The following is a 19,865-nucleotide window of genomic DNA, read 5'->3' on the forward strand; positions in this document are numbered from 1 at the left end:
ATTGAATTCATTCCTTTCTTAAAAACATTTCACACCGCATAGGATTAAATCATATTTTACGTTAATTTCCATCGCAATGAATTATTAACAAATGAAGCGATGTTGTGCTTTTTATAAAGCGAATTAATTGTTAAAAGAATATTTTGAAACTTTATGTAACAATCAAAAATGTACCTAATACCGTAACACTCACATATGTATATTCTCGAAAATATATCTTGTACAGCATAATGTATTACTATTTGCAAAAAACAGTTTTTCTTTGCTTTTCTCTTTTTTTATTATTCATTTCACAGAAATTGGGCACGAGTATTGCGAGTTGCATTTAGTTGAGATGTGTATAATGAAATGAAATAAAAACAAGAAATATTATTAGAAATAAATTTCATATGTTCACTCTATGTTTTTCTTATTATTTAATATTAAGTTCATTGTTTGCCACGTTGCATCCCATTCTTTCTTTCGCGCATTCTTTCGCTTCCTCTGTCATTCTATTTTCTCTTCTAACAGTCGCGATAAAATTATTTCAACTTCTGTAACAAAAGGCAGGTGAAGTTCAGTATTCTGACGACAACAATATCATCTTTTCGTGACTTCATCTTTTTCTTTCTCAATATTCGATCTTATTATTTACTGAATATAGAGACACTAATCCCCATTTTATTCCTTAGAATTAGATAAGATTGTTATTCCCAGTCATTTTGACTGAGATTGATTGACAAATTACAGGATTGGTGACTCCTAAATACAGTACGAGATCAGTCGATCAGTTTGTTAAAAAAAAATGGCAAATATACAAAGATACAAAAATTTTTATAATTATTTAGTTATTATTTAATACTTATTTCAATTCACGATTATAAATGTAATATTATAAGAATTTAAATGAATAAATATATGATTCAACTTGAGAAACAAACTGATCGGCTCAACCAGATAAGCAACTTTAGATTCTCGCACATGGAATTTGCATATTTCTATGTAGAAATGCCCGTGAAAAGTGCTTTCGATTCTCGAGATAAAACTGTGACGGTCAATCGCGCGAACAGAAAATTATCGATCGTAACCATACTCATTTTTGAGTGGTTTTTCTCGCATTTTCAAAGCCAATCGCGAGATCACCGACATATCATTGATGGTTCACGAAATTAAAATATTTAAGGCAGTACTTATAAGTTTGTCCTAGGAAATTTATTATAAATAATCACATTCTTTTTTCTTCTTTTTATAGTTCACTATACAAGGCTCCGTTTTTTTCTTTTCCTCGCTTGTGTATGTATGGCTCATGGTTTTTCGTTTTTCATTTTTTACCTATTTCTTCAGTTATATTTTTTCTTCTCTTTTTTTGTTCACCTTCAAAAAATAACAGCGTTAGCACCCCAAATTCCTCGTAGGAGAGTTATCCCACGGAAGAACAATTTCGTAATTCTTGCTCTTCCTTTATCTCTTACTCAATTCAACCTCTCCCCAGTTTTCATTTCTTTTTTGCGAAAGAAATCTCTAAATCAACAAAACTAATTAAACAAGCGTTAACAAAAGCGTACATACGTCTTCTGTTCTTTTTTTTATATTTGTTTACGCGTATATGTTTCTTCTTTTTGTATTTCTTGTTGATTATACCTTCTTAATTTCACTTATCTGATCTATTATACTTTGCGTATACGTTCTTTGTTTCCTTTCTTTCACGCAATTCTGTTGTGTTGACGTTTATAGCAATATTTTCGCACCGTTCCAAAGCCCAGCCCCGGAATTCAATTATTTCGAAATAATTATTACATATATATATTTATACATATATCTTAATTCATCTAGATTTTTGTGTTCGTTGACGTACGTTGCCGTTGAGCGAAACGATATATTCGAAAAGCCACGGCCCAACCAGGATCGATCTTACTTCGAAAAGTCTCTTAAATATAATCGACTTCCTTTTTCTTCATATAATGAACACATAATTACATAATAATCTTGCATTGAAAGGATGTCATATTTGAGTATTTTAATGTTTCAATCTATATTCCCGTGACGTTTCGAAGGCGATCGATCGACTGACGCGAAAGCAAACACGCTAAACGAAAACAGCAGCACCGTGTAAAAATACAGCTGTCGCGTAAATACTTCACGCGATTAATCGCAAAGTTTAACATCTTTTGCGCGAAGAAACGAAAGGTCTATCTCAACTTCCGGTCTGTCACGCAAACTTATAGTTTTCCCCTTACTTTCCCCTTCATCAATAAAGATCTCTCATCTTTTTACTATATAGATTAAAAAATTAAATATAAAACTGGTGCTAAAAATGTATGTTTTGAGCATATCTTTCTTATATGAAAAAATAAATGTTCACGTTCATTTGCGAAATTCATCGCAAGCACGAATCGCGTCTTTACGAAAGAAATGCATCCAGTTTCACGATAGTAAATGAGATCTCCTATCGAACGAAACAGGATTTCTTTTCTTTTTTCTTTTAACTATCATCGGACCTGTCAAAAGCTAGAGCACGGTACATGAATCGATGATGGATTCTATCCGTACACGCTTCATCATGTTCTATATCCTAGAAAACATATTTAATAGCGCAACTGGGCCACGAAACGGAGAGAGGCGATGATTTAATGATGATGATTGTGTTTGTCATTTGATCAAGTGATCAAAGATGATTTCAGCTTTGATCTTGCGACAGGGCACCGTATTTGTTGCCCAAAGAGAGCTTCGGCGCTTGAGCTTGCGCATCCTGCACACTGTATGACCTACTGCCTCCTCGATTACGAACTTCTTCAAATGTACCTTCATCTCGTTTCCTAAAATAAAATTTTAATTAGTTTTTTAAATAAATGCAATTTTTTTACAACATTTTGATAATGTTTGAAAATATCAGTAATCCATACCGCCTTCCCCATGGTCCACTGGGTTCATTGCTCTGTTGCTGTTTGGAATTTAAAGTTGGAAAATATTCTTCACTATGTATGTCCGGTGCAACATTTTTCGCTCGTTGTCTAGGACTAGCAGCTACTGTCTGAATATTTCTTAAGTGTGGTGGCTTATAACTACTTCCTGAAGTAACAGGTGGTGGTGGTGGTGGAGCTATTTCTGTTACTTCTGGTTGTGGAGGAAGTTCAGGCTTCTTCCAAGGACCTGAATGTTTTAGGCCACCTTCTCCTGATTCTCCATCCGAGCTATTGTCTCCTGTACCTTTTTCATCATCTGATTCTGCATCTATGGATTCGTTAAGTGTTAGGTTTCCAATTTTCAAACCAGTATAATCTTTCTTTTCTTCTTCAAAGTCTCTCCATTCATCTTCATCCTAAGAAAATATATTTGTTAAACATGTAAAATAATGCAAAAATTTTTATGTAATTTATAAAGGATACACATTGTAAAAATAAAAAAAAAAAGTAATAAAATGAACTTTTTCGTTCAAAGAAATAAATTCTCAATTCTAATATCGAAAAGATCATCGATTTGCGATAATAATCTTAGAACAGCTGCTCTGTTTCGGTAAGTTTACAGCAAAAAATATTTGTATTTGTATAACAATTCAATTATGTAACGAACGATATGACCATTAGACAACAAGAGAACACGAATCACATTAGATTTAAAGAATTCAAGAAAGCAGATTAGTTTCAGTAATGGTACGAATGACGTTTACACGAACAAATATGGCAGCGACCTATAGCGCACGGTAATCGACAGTTTCGCATGAACAATTTCTGATTTAAAAGTCAAAAGTTTAAGGAAAAACGAAGAAGAAGGAACACGCACGAAACGAACGTATCACCTCGGTTTGTTGAGTTTCCTCGCCTTCCGGATTCACTGGTTTGTCTTTTGATTTCTTTCCCAAACGTTTACCCGTCTCTTCCAATTTCTTCGCTATCTCCTCCGTGGTCGTAAATTTTTTTCCTTTTGCTTTTTTACGATCTTTTTTTGCGAAGAAGTCATCCAAATCAGCCATATTGTTATGACTTTCGCGATATACGCGGCGTGATTATTCGAAGAACAAGTTTTTTCACAAGAGCACGAGGAACAGCCTTAGTACAGAATGATCTGAGGCACCGCTGCTGCTGTCCACATGGGCTTGTCTTGGCCGGAAGTCAGTCAGATACTTCGAAGTCAATGGAACTTCCAAATGCAGAGTCAATTTTCACAAGAACCGATTTACATTATAGAAACTACATTGATAAATCGTAATAAACGACAATATAATCCTTTTATTATTGGATATTATTTTAGCTTCATAAAACACGGAGAAATTCTATTCTTAACTTAGAATATGTGGCGCTGACTGTCTAGCAGAAGACCAACACAAAAAAATTCACGGGCTACCTAACCTAGAAACGCAGTCGCATGTTTCAAAAATATCAAGTCATTCGAATTGTTTCATAAAAGTTAAAAAAAAATCGATGAACTAGATTACTTACGAATCAAAACTGTGATTCAAGAAATGGTAAAAAGAGTTAATATGTATTATAAACGTAACTTATGCAGAGGTTAATTGATCCACAATTCCTGTATGTGGCATCTACCGTTGATGGCGCCACTTTTTCCTTTACTTCCGGAATATGAAATGACGCTCAAACTGATATTACTCTTGAATAAAATAAAAAAGTATGTTAATTTCATATTTAAATAAAAATAAATAAACTAATTGATTCCATTCAATTCAATCATCATAGATTATAACTTGTACACATGTATATTTAAACAAGAAATACTTCTACAAATGTATTATCGCTTTTTTTTACATAACTATTTTCAATTAATGTAATTATTTATTAGACTGAATAAAATTGAACCATTTCTTGTTTTAGAAAATATACAAATTATTTATCTATATATATATATATATATATATATATATATATAATAATAATAATAATATATATATATCATATGATTCTTTTTAATTAACTTGTATTTGTTTTTCTAAAAAAAAATTATTTTTATGAAAATAATTTCCTATCTTTAATCCTATTAAAAGTTTTATTATTATGGATTTCACATATAAAATTCAAAGTTTTCAAAATTTTATCACAAAATAAAAAATTCATTGCAATTAAAATGCTTTTTAACAATCACAAATAATAAAAACACAACAATAAGATTGCATAATATTTTAAATGTGGCGCCTTGAGCAACCCCACTTTTATTCATTTGATAGAAGCTACGCAGCCGCGAATATCAGAGAGAACATATAGAGGACCCCTTTCTTGAAACACCAGTAATCATCTCTAGCCTTGCCACGAACCATTGCGATCGGAGGTGTCTCCTATCCTCGAGCCGGCGTACTACACGAAGAAGCCTCGCTAATTCAACCTGCCTGCAGTAGATTCTCTGCTCGGCGAAGGCTGACAGTGTTTTTTTAAGCGTCAAATTTAAGATTTTATCTGAGAGAAGAAAATCGAAGGGAAACCAAGTCCAAAAGTTTCATGTGTTACGACGTACAACGAGATGAAGCTCACGCAAAAGTGTCTTGGAAATATCAGCAAGATGTTGGACTTTTATTCGCAATTCAATCCTTCGCCGCTTTCGATAAAACAGTTCATCGATTTCGGTGAGTGTGGAAAGGTTGCTTTATTGGTAAACGTTACATAGCTTGTACAACTTCAAACCTCGAGTGTTAGGTATCGACAAATTCTAGACCATTTCTTTTTTATTTGTTCGTTCCTTTTTACTTTCATTCTCCCATACCATTGTTTTGGCAAGTGAAGAGAGAGAGAGAGGGGGGGAGCGGGAGAGAGAGAAAGAAAGAGAACGGCAGCAATCGAACAACGACCCTAAAAGAACATAAGACATTATTTTCAGGGTCATTTCGATATAATCCCTTAATAATTCCGGGGCATCGTCTCCGTGATTAATTTACGTTTTTTGTATTAGTCTGCATCGAGAAATGAATGTCAATCATAGTGTTACATATTTCGATTATTCTATCGAAAATGGAGTTAATTCGCGATAATTAGAAAATTTGAGATAATTTAATTATATCATTCAAATTATTAGATTATATAGTATTTATCTAATCTTCACCAAAATATATGATTAATTAATCATTGAAAAATATTTGCGATTACATATACGCAAAATTAATCAAATGATTAATTATACAAAAAAAATATAAACTTAAATTCGTATAATTTTTGTGAAGTTTTATATATATAATCTTCTCTTGTTTTTTCTTTTTATAAAGTTAAATGAAAAATTTATGATTATAAGTAAACATCGATTGAAATTATATCAATGGTAAAAAGAAATTTTTCTTCTTATTAAGGAGAAAAAAGAGTCACGAGATTTACATATAAATTATGGCGGGAAATTTAGCAAGATAATTTATTAGAAGAAGTGATTTTTAAAAATTTTTCAATATTTATAAATATTTTCTTATATTTTTCTTTTATCATTAAAAATTTGTTTTTTTTTTTTTTTTTTAATTTCAAGAAAACTGAGTATTTAAATTTTTAAATTTTCGGAATGAAAAGATGTAAGGTTGCTGCTCTTTCCTTGTATCGATCTTTAAATGTCACTGCACTCGTGAAAATGTTAGATTCGTAACAATTTTATTAATTTCAATATATACTGCATTTTTGTTTTCTAATTTATTCGATATATTTATAATTTTAGTACAATGAATCTAATCATTCTACTATAAAGATCGCATTAAACTGAAATTAATCGATAAATTTTTACAATTTTTGGACTTGTTTCAATCATTCTCCGCCAACATTTCTATAGAATTATATATTCATTTCTTTCTCTTATTCCTCGATATAAAATTATTTGTTTTATATTATAATTCTTTCAGCTTTATTAAGCAATTTTATTAAACAAAAAAATAACAAAACAAAATTTTTGAAAAAATTCCATATAAATTTCATTCGATGATTTGTTATTAAAAAAAAAAGTACTTAGAAATTTAAAAAATGTATTTTTACATCTTTTTCATATGTAAAAATCTTTTTGGACTATCTCCTAATAATAATTAAGATAAAGAAAGACATAACTCTTATCAAATTCAACATTATTCTCGTTCACTCTCGAAGTTGTGTGTGTATTTCGTCTGTCGGTCCTTTGTTTTCGAACTGTCAGACGTCATAGACGTCACAGAGTCCAACACGCCTCGTATTTCATCATCGCACTATTCCGTTAATGAATCGACCACTTGATATACAAGATACATCATATATTTATTCATCGTATAATCCATATGTGAAAGAAATCATCTACGAACTTTACTACACGGATATTTTAACAATTCATTGAATTCGCAAATAGAATTTTTATTTCCGACTTCTTCGATTTCTTTCATTGTAATATTTTCTCATGTCTTGTCGATTTAAAATTAATGTCAATATCGTTACAATTTTTATAATGATGTCAGAATTTAAACGATTCCGCGGAAAAAGCATTTTGCGTTGTTATCATACTATGCAACGTTTGTTTGCGCGACTGACAAATATACTAATGGCGTATCACGAGTTTTAATAACATCCTGTTTCCTCTTTGATCCAAACTATCTACTGTTTGAAATTAATCGCGTGTATTTTCGCACGTAAATACCAAGTCACGAGTTCTTCTATGTATTCTATTGCTTTTTAAAGAAAATATGTACAAACAACAAGCAAATATCGAAATAAAATCAAACGAAGTCGAGCTGATAAGAGGAAACTTATTCGAAAATAAATGTCGTTTCACGATTTGCCTTTCAAACAGCCTGCGTATAGGCTATAGACCTTGCGAATCTGGTTCATGTAGATCACTCTAACTCTTCTATATAGCGAACTACTGTTCCAAACAGAGGTATTCTCCGTCAAAGTGGCCTCTTTTGTGTCGGTGTCGCTTTCAGAATCGCATCGAACAATCTATAGATCTTTAGATGCACTAATACAATGCACGAATATTCAATTCTTTGAATTATTCATGTCCAAACATTGATATATCGATGTAAATTTAAACATAAATTAAAGAAGAAACAATCTACGTAGGCTGAAAGTCAAGAAAATCAAGGCCGGCCAATCTTTTCCTCGAATTGGCCAGTGTCATTGGTGGCAATTTCCGCGAAGGTAAATAGAAATACACTTATTGCGAATGGTATGCTGGAACATTGCCATTTTTTCGCGTCAGTCAATAAGCGTGGGTGTGCAAATTCTTAGAGTTTGAACTCTCGATAATAAATTCTTTTTTGAATTCTTCCCCCAAACGTAAATCACCATTTTTTACTTCAAAATAATTGACGATGATTTTTTTTTTCTTTTTTGTATATGTTTTTTGCTTGTATATTTGCTTTTGACGCGTAAAAGGACAAACAAACTTTGCACCGATTAAAGAAAGACGATTGATAACGAAACCGCGATATTTCAACATTTAATCTCTTTGTTAATGAACTTTTCGAGCCATTTAATTTCAGAGATTCTCCAATTTATGAATGTACGAGAAAAAATGTTTAAGTAAGATCGTCCCTTTCCGAAAGTTATGGTCAAGTAACATTGGCCACACCTGTGTTACGTGCCCACCCGTTTCTGCCATTTATGTTCTTGGTTAAACAACGATTACAGAAACGAGATAGACTCTTTAAATATACGTAATTGTTATATTTATTGATCCGATGGTTATTTCATTGGCCTCTTCTTCTATGTTGGAACAGCAATATCGAGCTACGCGAAAGAAATTTCTATTACAATAAGAATTTATTTCAATTTTGTAATATCCAAGTAATTATCCATTTATCATATATTTTTCGAACGATCTCGATTCCTTTCGCTTGAATGAAAGTTGATTGCTCCGCGTATCTTATCATTAATTGAATTCAAAATAAATCTACTAACGATTAATACGACGTTCATTATCTAACGAGCACGACGTGCGTGATTCGCGTGTGCAGTGGTGAGAAGTGCATTGCGGCGCGTGTGCTTGGCTTTGAGCATTGGGATTAAGGCTTTAAAACTAAACAGCTGCTTCCTCTGACCGGTTATATTTCCCGTCAAAGGATTCCAGAACTGGTTATGGAACAGCACATGACTCGTATCACGTAGGTACAGCGAAGAACGGCCGATGACTAATCGTTATTTTTCTACCTGTAATAATATATTTATCACAACCTCCCTGAATAATTTATTTTCAACTTTATTCACTGTTTAAGTTTTAAGTGATTTAACTGACGCTATTAAATTTAAATTGGAAAATCTTGTTGGTTGGAAAATGGGAAGAATTTTCTTGAACATTCAGGAGATAGAAAAGATTACGTATATTCATTTGTATGCAAAGTTGCATACATCTGCGTACAACTCGTATGGAGAAGCACTGTTCGGAAACATGATTAGGATGCTTCCAAAACCTTCCATAGGCGATGCATATACATAACTGCATTCTGGCAGTTTTTACTTTGTCAACGAGTTTGGCGCGATGCAACAAAAAAAAAAAAAAAAAAGAAAAGAAAATATTCGTTCGTTTACTTAATAAAATTAAACGATCTCGAATTGATAATGAATGGATGTTTTTTCAGTTACTTGCAAAATATTTACCAATTTCAATTTGTTAAGTTAATAAAGAGTAAAAGAGAAAGAGAAGGGAAAAAGAAATAAATTTACGTAACCTTTAGATAAAAATTTAATTTTTCAGACGAAAAATTAATTTTCATTTAATATTATTAATTCTTTCAACAAATGTTGTCATGAAACAATGACTTATATATGATTCATTCCATGTTATTAATATTTATTACACTGCATTTGATATCAACGTATATTGAATAAAACATCTTGGTTAAAATTTATTTGATGACAACATATTTCATAATATTAAACGAACATAACAACATTACGGTGTTTACAAGCGTTTACAAAGTTCCTTTTAATCTACTGTTCAAATTATCAACCTTGAATTCAACTTGAATATTAAAGTCAATATCGTTAATGGTTTTAGAAAATCATTTCGTAACACGTGATATGATATTTAAATCAAAAAAATAAAAATTCTCAATATAAAAATCCGTATGCTTTTCTCAATACAATCAATTATCTAATCATATGTTATATTATCGATAATTTTTGTAATAAAATTTCAATGTTTATTAATGCCTAAATTTGTCGGGAATTTAACACGCGTTAAAACGAACAAGATCATTGTTCACGGTTTCTTTTACCGTACAATTTCAACCGAAAGTGTCTTTTACGACGTCGTAACTAAGCAAACCTTTACGCTCTTTCACGTCCTATAATTTTATTAATGCATCACTGCCAATTTATAACGTCCAGGAAATAAAGCTATTTTTACGAAAAATATCCTTCCATTCGATCGTAAAGCAGAATAAGCCTAGAGATAAGGAATACACTATCGTGAAATTACGACGCGGAAAATTAGGTTTCAGGCTATAAAAGATAAAAAAAAATATCTTCGATTTCGTTGCCTCACCGTCAATTATTCGCCAATTATCCTAAAATCGTTAAAATTTCGAAATTTCTCGAAACTCATTATCGAAATCAAGGCAATTAATCGATGAAAATGGAAGCCTCCAGTCTTGCGCCATCGAAGAAAATTGTTTTGTCGAAGTAGATAAGGTCGAGCTATATCGTTTCGAACTTAATTAACGAATTTATAATCCCTGTCGTTTGCCTTCCGATTCAAATTCCTCGTGGGAATCGATCAATCGCCGTGTATATTTCCAATCTCTGGATTGGAAAACCGTTTTCCAATCCCGTCGCCTTTGTTCCTCCAGGAAAATTTACGCGACGTAAATTTAAATCTCGACGTTTCCTCACAATGTATTCGCGCCTGAGTTGCATCAATGTTAACATTGTTAACCGACGATAATTACGTTTTCATTACGCGTGGAATAGTACCTTACAAATTAATATTCTTCGACTTCCTTACGTAACGCTCGTATATTTTCATCGTTTGAAGCTTAAACCAATGATTATCTCACAGATGAGACGAATTTCCTGAACGAACAATTGCGTATGCGTAAATTAACTTTTTTTTGCGGGTATAAACATATCGTTATGCGGACAGACAACATTGTCAAAGGAAGCAATAATTGTCAAAGAAAATTGGTTTTATCTTCGCTTTTTTGATTTACAGTGTTTCCAATTTATTTCTCTTTCTTATTAAAAAAAAAAAAATTGAGATTTGCCATTGAATGACTGCTACTTCGTATCCAAGAAAATTCTCCATTTTCCCTGATCCCTTGAAAAGCAAGGAACGAATGCGAATAAAATTAGAATAGCGGATCGATTTGCGCGAGTCGGTAAATGAAACGACAGACAATTTGTGACGTGTTGTATTGAAATACGGTCACCGATTTCTTTATCGCGTATCGTCATGATAAGTTATTCTCGACGATTTATACTTTCTTTTTTTTTTCATAAATATTGATCATTTATTTTAAAAAAATTCTTTTTTACGATTACCTTTTTATTCCGCAAAAAAGAAAAAAAGAATCAATTCAGATTTCTCTTCTCGAGAATCGTTTAAATTAAAAGTTCCTTTGCAATGTTGAAACCTTGTCTGATTCTTGATGGACTACTAAAGTCTACTAATCAACAATTCTATCTAAAAATATACAGATCGTAAGATCGTCGTTTGTCGAACAGAAATAAATTCACGAAAAAAAAAATCGTATCACATTGCATTCTCATTACGACAAACTGTTAAAAACTCGAACAATTGGTATTCGTATTTCCTTTATTCCGCGCATTAAAGTTTATCATAGTTATTACATAGAGCTAATTAAAACTATTGAAAACAAGCTTTTTTTGTGTTTTGTCCTCCGTGCGAAAAATTCGCATCACGATTCGATAAACTTTTATTTACGAAAGAGGATCGCATTGAGGTTTCGAATAAGTGATTCGTCATGTAGAATCGTAAATTGTCAATTTTGCATATCGTGTCATTTTCAATTACACTTTATAGTTTCGTCACTTTAAAACATAGCGATCGATTGAATTTATAGCGAATTGTGCCCCCAAGTGGAAAAAAGAAACGGTTCATTGAGCGACATTGCACGTTTCATTGCAATTCAATGCATTCTTTAACCTTACGAGCCATCGTGATGAATTTCTTGGCATATTAAACAAACGGACTGTGCACCTTGAATAAAAAATTAGCTAACATTTCGTTCTATTTAATTATATCATATCGAATATGCGAAATATATGTAAACATATGTTTTATTGATATTCTAAAGCCAAGAAACTCGTTTGCATTCACATCGCATGAAATATCAAGCAAATATTATTACAATTGTCATCTTTTCGTGCTCTTATCGCGAAGAATCCTTCTCGTGATCAACTTTCAAAACATTATTAATCAAATTTCACAATATGTTGTGTCGATTAAGCGTACTTCCTCTTTTTCGTTTGCGTCGCAAATATTAGGATAAAGGAAATTCAGGCGTTTTTTACTTATCGAAAAAAAAAAAAAAAAAAAAAAAACGAAAAATAAAATTCGCCAAAATATCCATCTATGCTTATGCCAATCGAGCATGACGATAAATCTTTTTTTATCCGTCTGGTTTTCCTTATTAATTAATACAATTTCATACGATATTACGAGAAAAAAAAAGTGATAATTGTAAAACCTTTTAACACTAACTTAAAAATAAACGGCGAAGAATGCAACGATTAACACGTTCGATGAATTATTAGAATCCCATTATTATCCACCTTTTTCATTATTTCTAAGAGAATTTCTTTTTCAATTTTTGTTCGAAATGTTCCATGATTTTAGAAACTTAGATATGAAAATTAACATACGAATTATCTTGTTATTCGTCTATACGATATTGACCGATTTAAATGTTAAGGAGAAAAAAAAAAGGAAAAAAGATTGATATCGAATATTGAAGGGTATCATAGTTTTATGGTTCATCAATAATTTAGAATATATTTGCGAGGAAATAATTCAATAATTTCGCGAAAAGGAATTGCACAGTTTGCGGAAAAACTAAGTTTTCTAAATCGAATTTGATCGCAGAAAATCGTTTTCACGCAAGAGGTCTTTTTATTCGGCCTGCTCGATGCAGATAAAGTCAATAGGTAATTTCACGGCAATTTATTATATTGGCAATAAATCATTCGCTATCTATCTCGTTAAAAGAAGAAAATGGAATTTCCTCCAATGGAAAACGTGGCATTTGAACAAATTCGATATTTTCGATTGCCAATCTTTTTTGGTAATAATACATATTATCAAATCTTTTTCACAATCTTGCGACAGAGTAGAAGATTAGATTTTAAAATCTTTGGAAAAAAAATTTATTACCAAATCCATCCTTCCTTTCTCATTTAATCTCGAAAGGTGTTTAAACGTAGGTAAGACGATTTCAATGGTCCATATTTTATCCTGAACTTTCATTTCTGGCGAAAGTATTAAATAATTCAACTTCTATATATCCCTGTATGTACGATGCAAAATTACTCGATTAAGTTAACATCGGTAATTTAATCCAATCAAGCAATGGGATCAAGCTCGTTACTCGATGGAATACAATATCGATAATGATGGTCAAGTTTTATCATGTTTTCCTTTCATATCGACCGTTTCAATTTTTCTTTTTTACACAACTTGCTTATATCTTTCTGATGAAATTGAAAATTAGATAATCCCATTTATGGATAAATGTTTTGTTCAAATATCACGTGAATGAAAGATATAAATAAAAGATAAAATTATCGCAACAAATGTTTACCGATCAAAAGACTAGTAATATATATATTATATATTCGATATATCTCGAAAATATAAATAATTCTCAATCGAAACATTTGTAATTCATTTACCTTTACAAGTTCAATAATCAAACATATTTTTAACGAGACTCAATCTCTACTCTTATCTTATATACCTGAATCACTCTTTGTCAATTTTTCAACAACATGCATAAAATTAAACAGCCTCGATTAGAAACGAAATATAATTGATCGCGATTGATTCTTACCGTATTATCTATATTTGACCGATCGAAACTCGTGTCGTACAATTTCATGAAAAAAAAAAAAAAAAAAAGAATCTAGATTAACTCGATTAACAACAACATGGTTGATAAAAATACCTTTTATTATTTAAATTGAAAATATTAGTACTGGGAATAAACTCGTTCTCGACGCAATAAGTTAATCGAGTTAAAAACAATCGATAGACCAACCCCCTTCTAAATCGAGACAATTAAAAAAAAAGTTACTCTCGCGTGCAATGCAAGCACCACGATTGTTTTCGACAAAGAAATAAATCGATCGATGGTTAAATTTTAAAAGAGTATGATCCGATTAGCATGTCAAAAATGGCACTGTTGTATCACTTTGATACGAGGCCAACGTAAACAACGTTATCCGAGAGGAATGATAAAAACGGTATATTAATTCTAGCCATGGTCGTGCCTATATATGCCATCGTATTTTCTAGAGAGATTAGCAGAAACAAAAGCATATGTGTGAATATAATAAATACAATGTGATTCATGTATGACCTACTTACGCTTTCATAAATCCGTTATTAATATAAAATTCTTTTTCCTTAATGTTTTCACGATGCATTCCTAATCTTTTTTTAATCTTATTCCAATCTTTGATCTCTAATGTTTTTCAAAGCATCAATAAGCCTATATAATAAAGCTTTCCCTTCGTTGGAAAAAAAGTAAATGGATAATTCTCGATTCGAAGGAAACTCGAAATATGTTGCATGTTATCAACGTGGCTATATTTTTGAAAAAAAAAAAGAAAAAAGAAAAATGTTCTCTTTTTCTTGCAAAGCAATCGAGTTTACGCGACGATGCACTATTTACAAAGTTCATCGTTCTCCCGTTCTCTTACATTCTTCAAAACAACTTACTTGTGAAAAGCTTTGTTTGATAACGATTTTAAATTGCCGTGATAAGATCGTTCTCCTTTTTTTTCTCTCTCTCTCTCTCTTTCTCTTTCTCTTTAAATCCGTCATCCCTTGTATCTATTGCATATTGCAAACGAATATATAATAAAAGTGAATGCGATTAAGGAAAATGTTGAATGTTTTAGGCCTAAGTGCCTGTGAGAGGAAGTCCTTTATATTCTTAAGGAAGGAATTGCCGGTCCGATTGGCCAACATTATGAAAGAGATCCATCTTCTGCCTGAGAATTTATTGAAAATGCCTAGCGTGGATATAGTTAATAATTTGTACGCCACCTCGTTCGAGGATATCATGCAGTTCGAGAAGGTCGAAGTCAACGATACCACTCTAGACAAGTGAGTCCTCCAACGTTACCAACGATCCCTTATGGTCCAATATAAAAATTATATTGATTTTTACCTTTCGAGTTTTCAACCAAAGTTGTTATCGCCTTCTTTTTCAGATTCTGTCAGACATTGGTGAAAATCAGGAACAGGCATAAGGACATCGTCGAAACGATGGCGCAGGGTGTTTTAGAATTGAAAGAGTCGCACGATGTCGATGTCCAGACGGAAAACAATATTCAATATTTCTTGGACAGATTTCTCATGTCTCGAATTTCCATTCGTATGTTGATCAACCAACATAGTAAGTAAACCTATTTTCCTCGCGTTTAATACTTGCCCTTTCGATCGAATGAAATTAATCACAGTTGATTAAAAAAAGAAAATTATCTTTGCCGCAGCTCTCTTGTTCGGTAGCGAATTAAATGGACACAGTAGACACGTGGGATCCATAGATCCATCCTGCGAGATAAGCAGCGTTGTGAAAGACGCGTATGAGAAAGCGAGATTACTCTGTGATCAATATTATATGGCTAGTCCGGAATTGATAGTCCAACAGCATAACGGCAAGTTTGAAAAATGTTGATTGTACTAGAGTAATATGTACTAGTAAGTAGTTACGACATGGCCAATTTTCTCTAATAGGTATAGTATAAAGTTGCCATCGTGAAACCTTTCAAATCTCATGATAATGAAAGATAACATGTACTTAGAAATCTAGAGAATTTTTTTCAACCGTGGACGATGAGAAAAAGCTTTCATCGTGGCAATTTGTTGTGTATTCTTTGCGAAAAATAAAATATATATATATATGTGTGTGTGTGTGTGTGTAATATAAAAAATAAGATAAAGAAAAAGAGAACGGAGAGAAGAGATCCTTATCTGATTGTAATTAAATTTGATTCTTTTCAGAGTACGATCGATGTAGCCAAATTAGAATAGTTTACGTACCGAGCCATTTGTTTCACATGCTGTTCGAACTTTTCAAAAACAGTATGCGAGCTGTTATGGAACACCATAGTTCGAACGGGGAGTATCCAGCGATAGAAGTGATCGTGTCGCGTGGTAAAGAAGATATATGCGTTAAGGTAATTTACAAATCGTGCCTCGACTTTGAAAACGATTATTTGAAACTATCGAGGCATTGATGCGTGAATTATGAACGATCGAATTTATCAATAAACGTCTGTTGCGTGGAAATTGTATCTTAAGTTTCGCCAACATTGATATTCAATATCGGCGCATCAGATATTCGATAAGGAACGTGCTCGCGATCAGATTATATCAGTTGGAATATTTTTAAAACATTAGAATCAATACTCGTTTGATTTGTATGAAGCGATAACTTTGCGCTTCGATTAATTTTTTTCCCTATTTTTCCAGATGTCCGATAAAGGTGGCGGTATTCCTCGCTCGCAAATGGACCATTTGTTCAAATACATGTACAGCACGGCGCCCAGGCCAACGAAAACCGATGCTCATACAGTTCCACTTGCTGGATACGGTTACGGTCTTCCAGTATCTCGATTATACGCCAGATATTTCCACGGTGACCTCGTTCTCCAAAGTTGCGATGGTTTCGGTACCGATGCCATTGTATACCTAAAGGTAAAACGTATCGCAATTTCATCACATCGTGTACAAATGTGTTCTCCACATTCGTTTGTTCGATTATTCTATTGTTCTAAACCGTTTCAGGCTTTGTCGAACGAAGCCAACGAGCTGTTGCCAATTTTCAACAAGACTTCCTCCAAATTTTATCGAACTCAAGTATCAACCACCGATTGGAGCAGTCATTGCGGTGGTGGAATGGCAACGAGGCAATTACGTATGAGTCATGTTCAAGGACACAAACTTCCACGTGGAATGGAGGTTAGGCATTGTTAACGAAATTTCATCTCTATGGACCAAGGAAGTAAGTATCCACTTACTTACTAGATGTTCGACATTTGTCAGAATGGAACAGATTCTTCGCTGCGGTGTTTATTGTACAGAATTTAGAAGAAAAGAAAGAGAGAGAGAGAGAGAGAGAGAAAAAGAAATTCGTAGACGAGCAGCGCAAATTTATTTTTAAAATGTTATCGTATTCTATGTATAATTTGATTCAAAATTATTGAAAGCACTGTTTCGATTTATAACTGAATATTTATTGATGTGATTTTCGATCGATGTATTGATAGATGTATCTTGCATTTGAATCGCTCTTAGTGTTTCAGTGTTTCCTTTTTAATGAGATGTTTCGCTTACGAGCACCGATACGATCGGCGGAACATTGAGATTCGAGAACATTGTTAATCAAGACAACTGCTTCCGTTGTAGGTGGAAAAAGCCTTGCGACTTTCGTGTCACGATATCTAAAGAAGTAGCAAGGATCCAAGCAATCGAGATCCTTCGTAATCGCGTAATATATTTTTCACGATAAACCGTAGATAACCGTGATGGTTACAGCGACGTTATTGCCTCGTCAAAAATCTCTTACTAATCGTCGTGCCCGCGGCTACAATGCTCACATATCACGATTCTTGAAATTTAACTGCATTTTAAATATTTCCGATATATATTTTTTTTATTAATTTTATAAATTTAAGTTTTTAAGATATTTTTAAAAATCGTAGAAATTAATCTGAACGTTCCATCGAGATCATTTCTTTATATATACGTTATATATATATATATACACACACACGCATACATACATATATGCCGTGCTTTTAATAAATCAGCATTTTAATTCTCTTTTTTCGAACATTTTTTTTTTGTTCAAACACGAAACTGTTCGAACGTATGCTGACTTAACTTTGCGATCGATCGATACAAAAGCGAGAAGGAATTTTCCACTCGTTAGAGGAATTTTTATAAAAAAAAAAAAAAAAAAAAAAAAGTATGCCACAAATGTAAAACTGTGATTTGATACGTGATTTTAGTTAAATATAGCTAGACAAACTTTGAACTTGTTAATCTACGACGTCATTCGCGTTTGTGAATTTTAACTACGTTATATGTAAAAAAAAAAAAAAAAAAAAAATAGAAAAAAATAGAAAAAAAAAGGAAAATTAAAAAAAAAAAAGATCGATAATTTAATAATCGCTTAGAAATGTGAGTTAATAAATAAAATGACATGCGAGTCGGAAGGACTGGCTGAAAAGAAAGAATAATAATATTAATGTTCACTTTATCCTGGGAAAGTATTTTGTATACCGTATATACAATCAAGTTCTTAAGAAGCATTTCAGGTGTGTGTTTTAAATGAATTTTTATAAGACTAAACATAGAAAACAAAGATTTATACGCAATAAATTCATTTCCGCGACTCTCGAGTCTCGTTTTATATTCTAAGGTATTTCCTCCGATTCATTATAATGAACGTGTGAAATTCAGCCAGAAAGATACTCGAATTCGAGGATGATGCAATATCGTCGCGTTCATGTTACCTTATATATATTCTTATTAACATTGTATTTTCCAATGTGAAACGTACCTCGCTCCTGTACATTTTATTCGAAATTGTATAACGAGGTTTCAATATGTTTTTAACGAGTAGAGTACGATGACATTTAATTTTCACAAAGAAACAGGCACAACCAGCGTACCTTAGAATACTAAACAATTTTTTTTAAATCTTTACCTCCCTTAGGATTTATCGTATAAAGAGACTGCATAATTTGCGTATCCTGCACGTTTTCTACGATTTATATTAATCATTTTGTTTTGTTTCTTTAAAAGAGAATGAGAAAAGAGAGGACGAATTTAAAAAGTGTTTGCGAACTGTTCCTAAATCGATGCATTTTATTATTTTAAAAAGGGACAGTGTCACTTTTTGAGGCGAATGTTTGGTTCTGTTGTGGATCATTCGATCCGACGGATGATCCCACGATACATGCGTATATATATATATATATATTTTGAATGTATGTTTTGTTCACCCATGTATATAAATTTTTAATTTTTAGAGCACTCGGAATATTTGTCTAGACGACAATTTTTAGCTGTAATTATAAATATGTAGGGGAAAATTTCGCGCACGTAACGCGAAAACGTGAAACACTTGTAAAACATTGTTAATAAACATATTACAAGATAAAAAAAAATGTGTAATATTTTCTTTTTCTTCTTCTTCTTCTTCTTTTTTCCTTTTATAATTCATTCTTTGAACACTAAATATGGCCACACGGTGTACAAACGGAAAAGTTTGTTTGAAGAGTTGAAGTTCAAGAGTTCGGTTCGATGTGGACACAGAACAAGGCGATGGAATTAACTAATCTAACAAGTAAATACATTAGAACGAATGTAATGCATTGCTGTAGTTTTATTACGTTTGGCCGTTTATGCGTACCATAAGTATGAGTTCGCTTTTCGACAAATGTTCCTCTCTTACCGCACGCTTCGTTCGCTAAAAATAATAAAAAATACTTAGCAATAACAATTATTTTCATTTATAAAATAACGCTACCCTATGTGTATCTGGTGTCCATCAACTGTGTCAATTAATAGATTTAACAGAACGTTCTACAATTCGAATTGGCGAGTAAAACTTACAATTATCATTGATCGGACGGTGCTCGTTTCTTTCTTCCAGTTCTCTGGAGCCGAACAATCGATGATAATTTACAAATCAAATATATAGCATGTTTGCACGTTTGATATTTGAACTTTTTTTTTAAAACGGTAGCAGAATA

General features: G+C 32.3%; 2 protein-coding genes and 1 long non-coding RNA gene across 4 annotated transcripts; 2 read left to right on the top strand and 1 right to left on the bottom strand.

Annotated features, from left to right (window-relative positions):
* Positions 1-369: 369 nt before the first annotated feature.
* LOC100863271 (protein CDV3 homolog) lies at positions 370-4,038 on the bottom strand. The gene is made up of 3 exons (XM_012494042.3): positions 3,776-4,038; positions 2,883-3,298; positions 370-2,795 (listed from the first exon to the last, which is right to left on the bottom strand). Exons 1-3 carry the CDS (start codon positions 3,947-3,949, stop codon positions 2,657-2,659), a joined length of 729 nt encoding a protein of 242 aa, XP_012349496.1. The 5' UTR covers positions 3,950-4,038; the 3' UTR covers positions 370-2,656.
* Positions 3,749-4,642, top strand: LOC147656590 (uncharacterized). The gene is made up of 2 exons (XR_015294151.1): positions 3,749-4,181; positions 4,265-4,642. It is a non-coding gene; the product is annotated as an uncharacterized LOC147656590 (long non-coding RNA).
* Positions 4,643-5,206: 564 nt separating this feature from the next.
* Pdk (pyruvate dehydrogenase kinase) lies at positions 5,207-19,277 on the top strand. Of its 2 annotated transcripts, XM_003698917.4 has the most exons (8): positions 5,207-5,548; positions 14,994-15,201; positions 15,309-15,493; positions 15,591-15,755; positions 16,102-16,277; positions 16,573-16,797; positions 16,888-17,104; positions 17,398-19,277. In XM_003698917.4, the coding sequence occupies exons 1-7, from the start codon at positions 5,446-5,448 to the stop codon at positions 17,074-17,076; spliced, it is 1,251 nt and encodes a 416-aa protein (XP_003698965.1). In that variant the 5' UTR covers positions 5,207-5,445; the 3' UTR covers positions 17,077-17,104; positions 17,398-19,277. The 2 variants fall into 2 exon arrangements, with proteins under 2 accessions (XP_003698965.1, XP_012349477.1); XM_012494023.3 differs by having other exon boundaries at positions 16,888-19,277.
* The last annotated feature ends 588 nt before the right edge of the window (positions 19,278-19,865 follow it).

This window comes from Apis florea, unplaced genomic scaffold (assembly GCF_048593485.1).
Source record: "Apis florea isolate Af1SG1 unplaced genomic scaffold, ASM4859348v1 contig_3587_pilon, whole genome shotgun sequence".
In the NCBI taxonomy this organism is placed as follows: domain Eukaryota; kingdom Metazoa; phylum Arthropoda; class Insecta; order Hymenoptera; family Apidae; genus Apis; species Apis florea.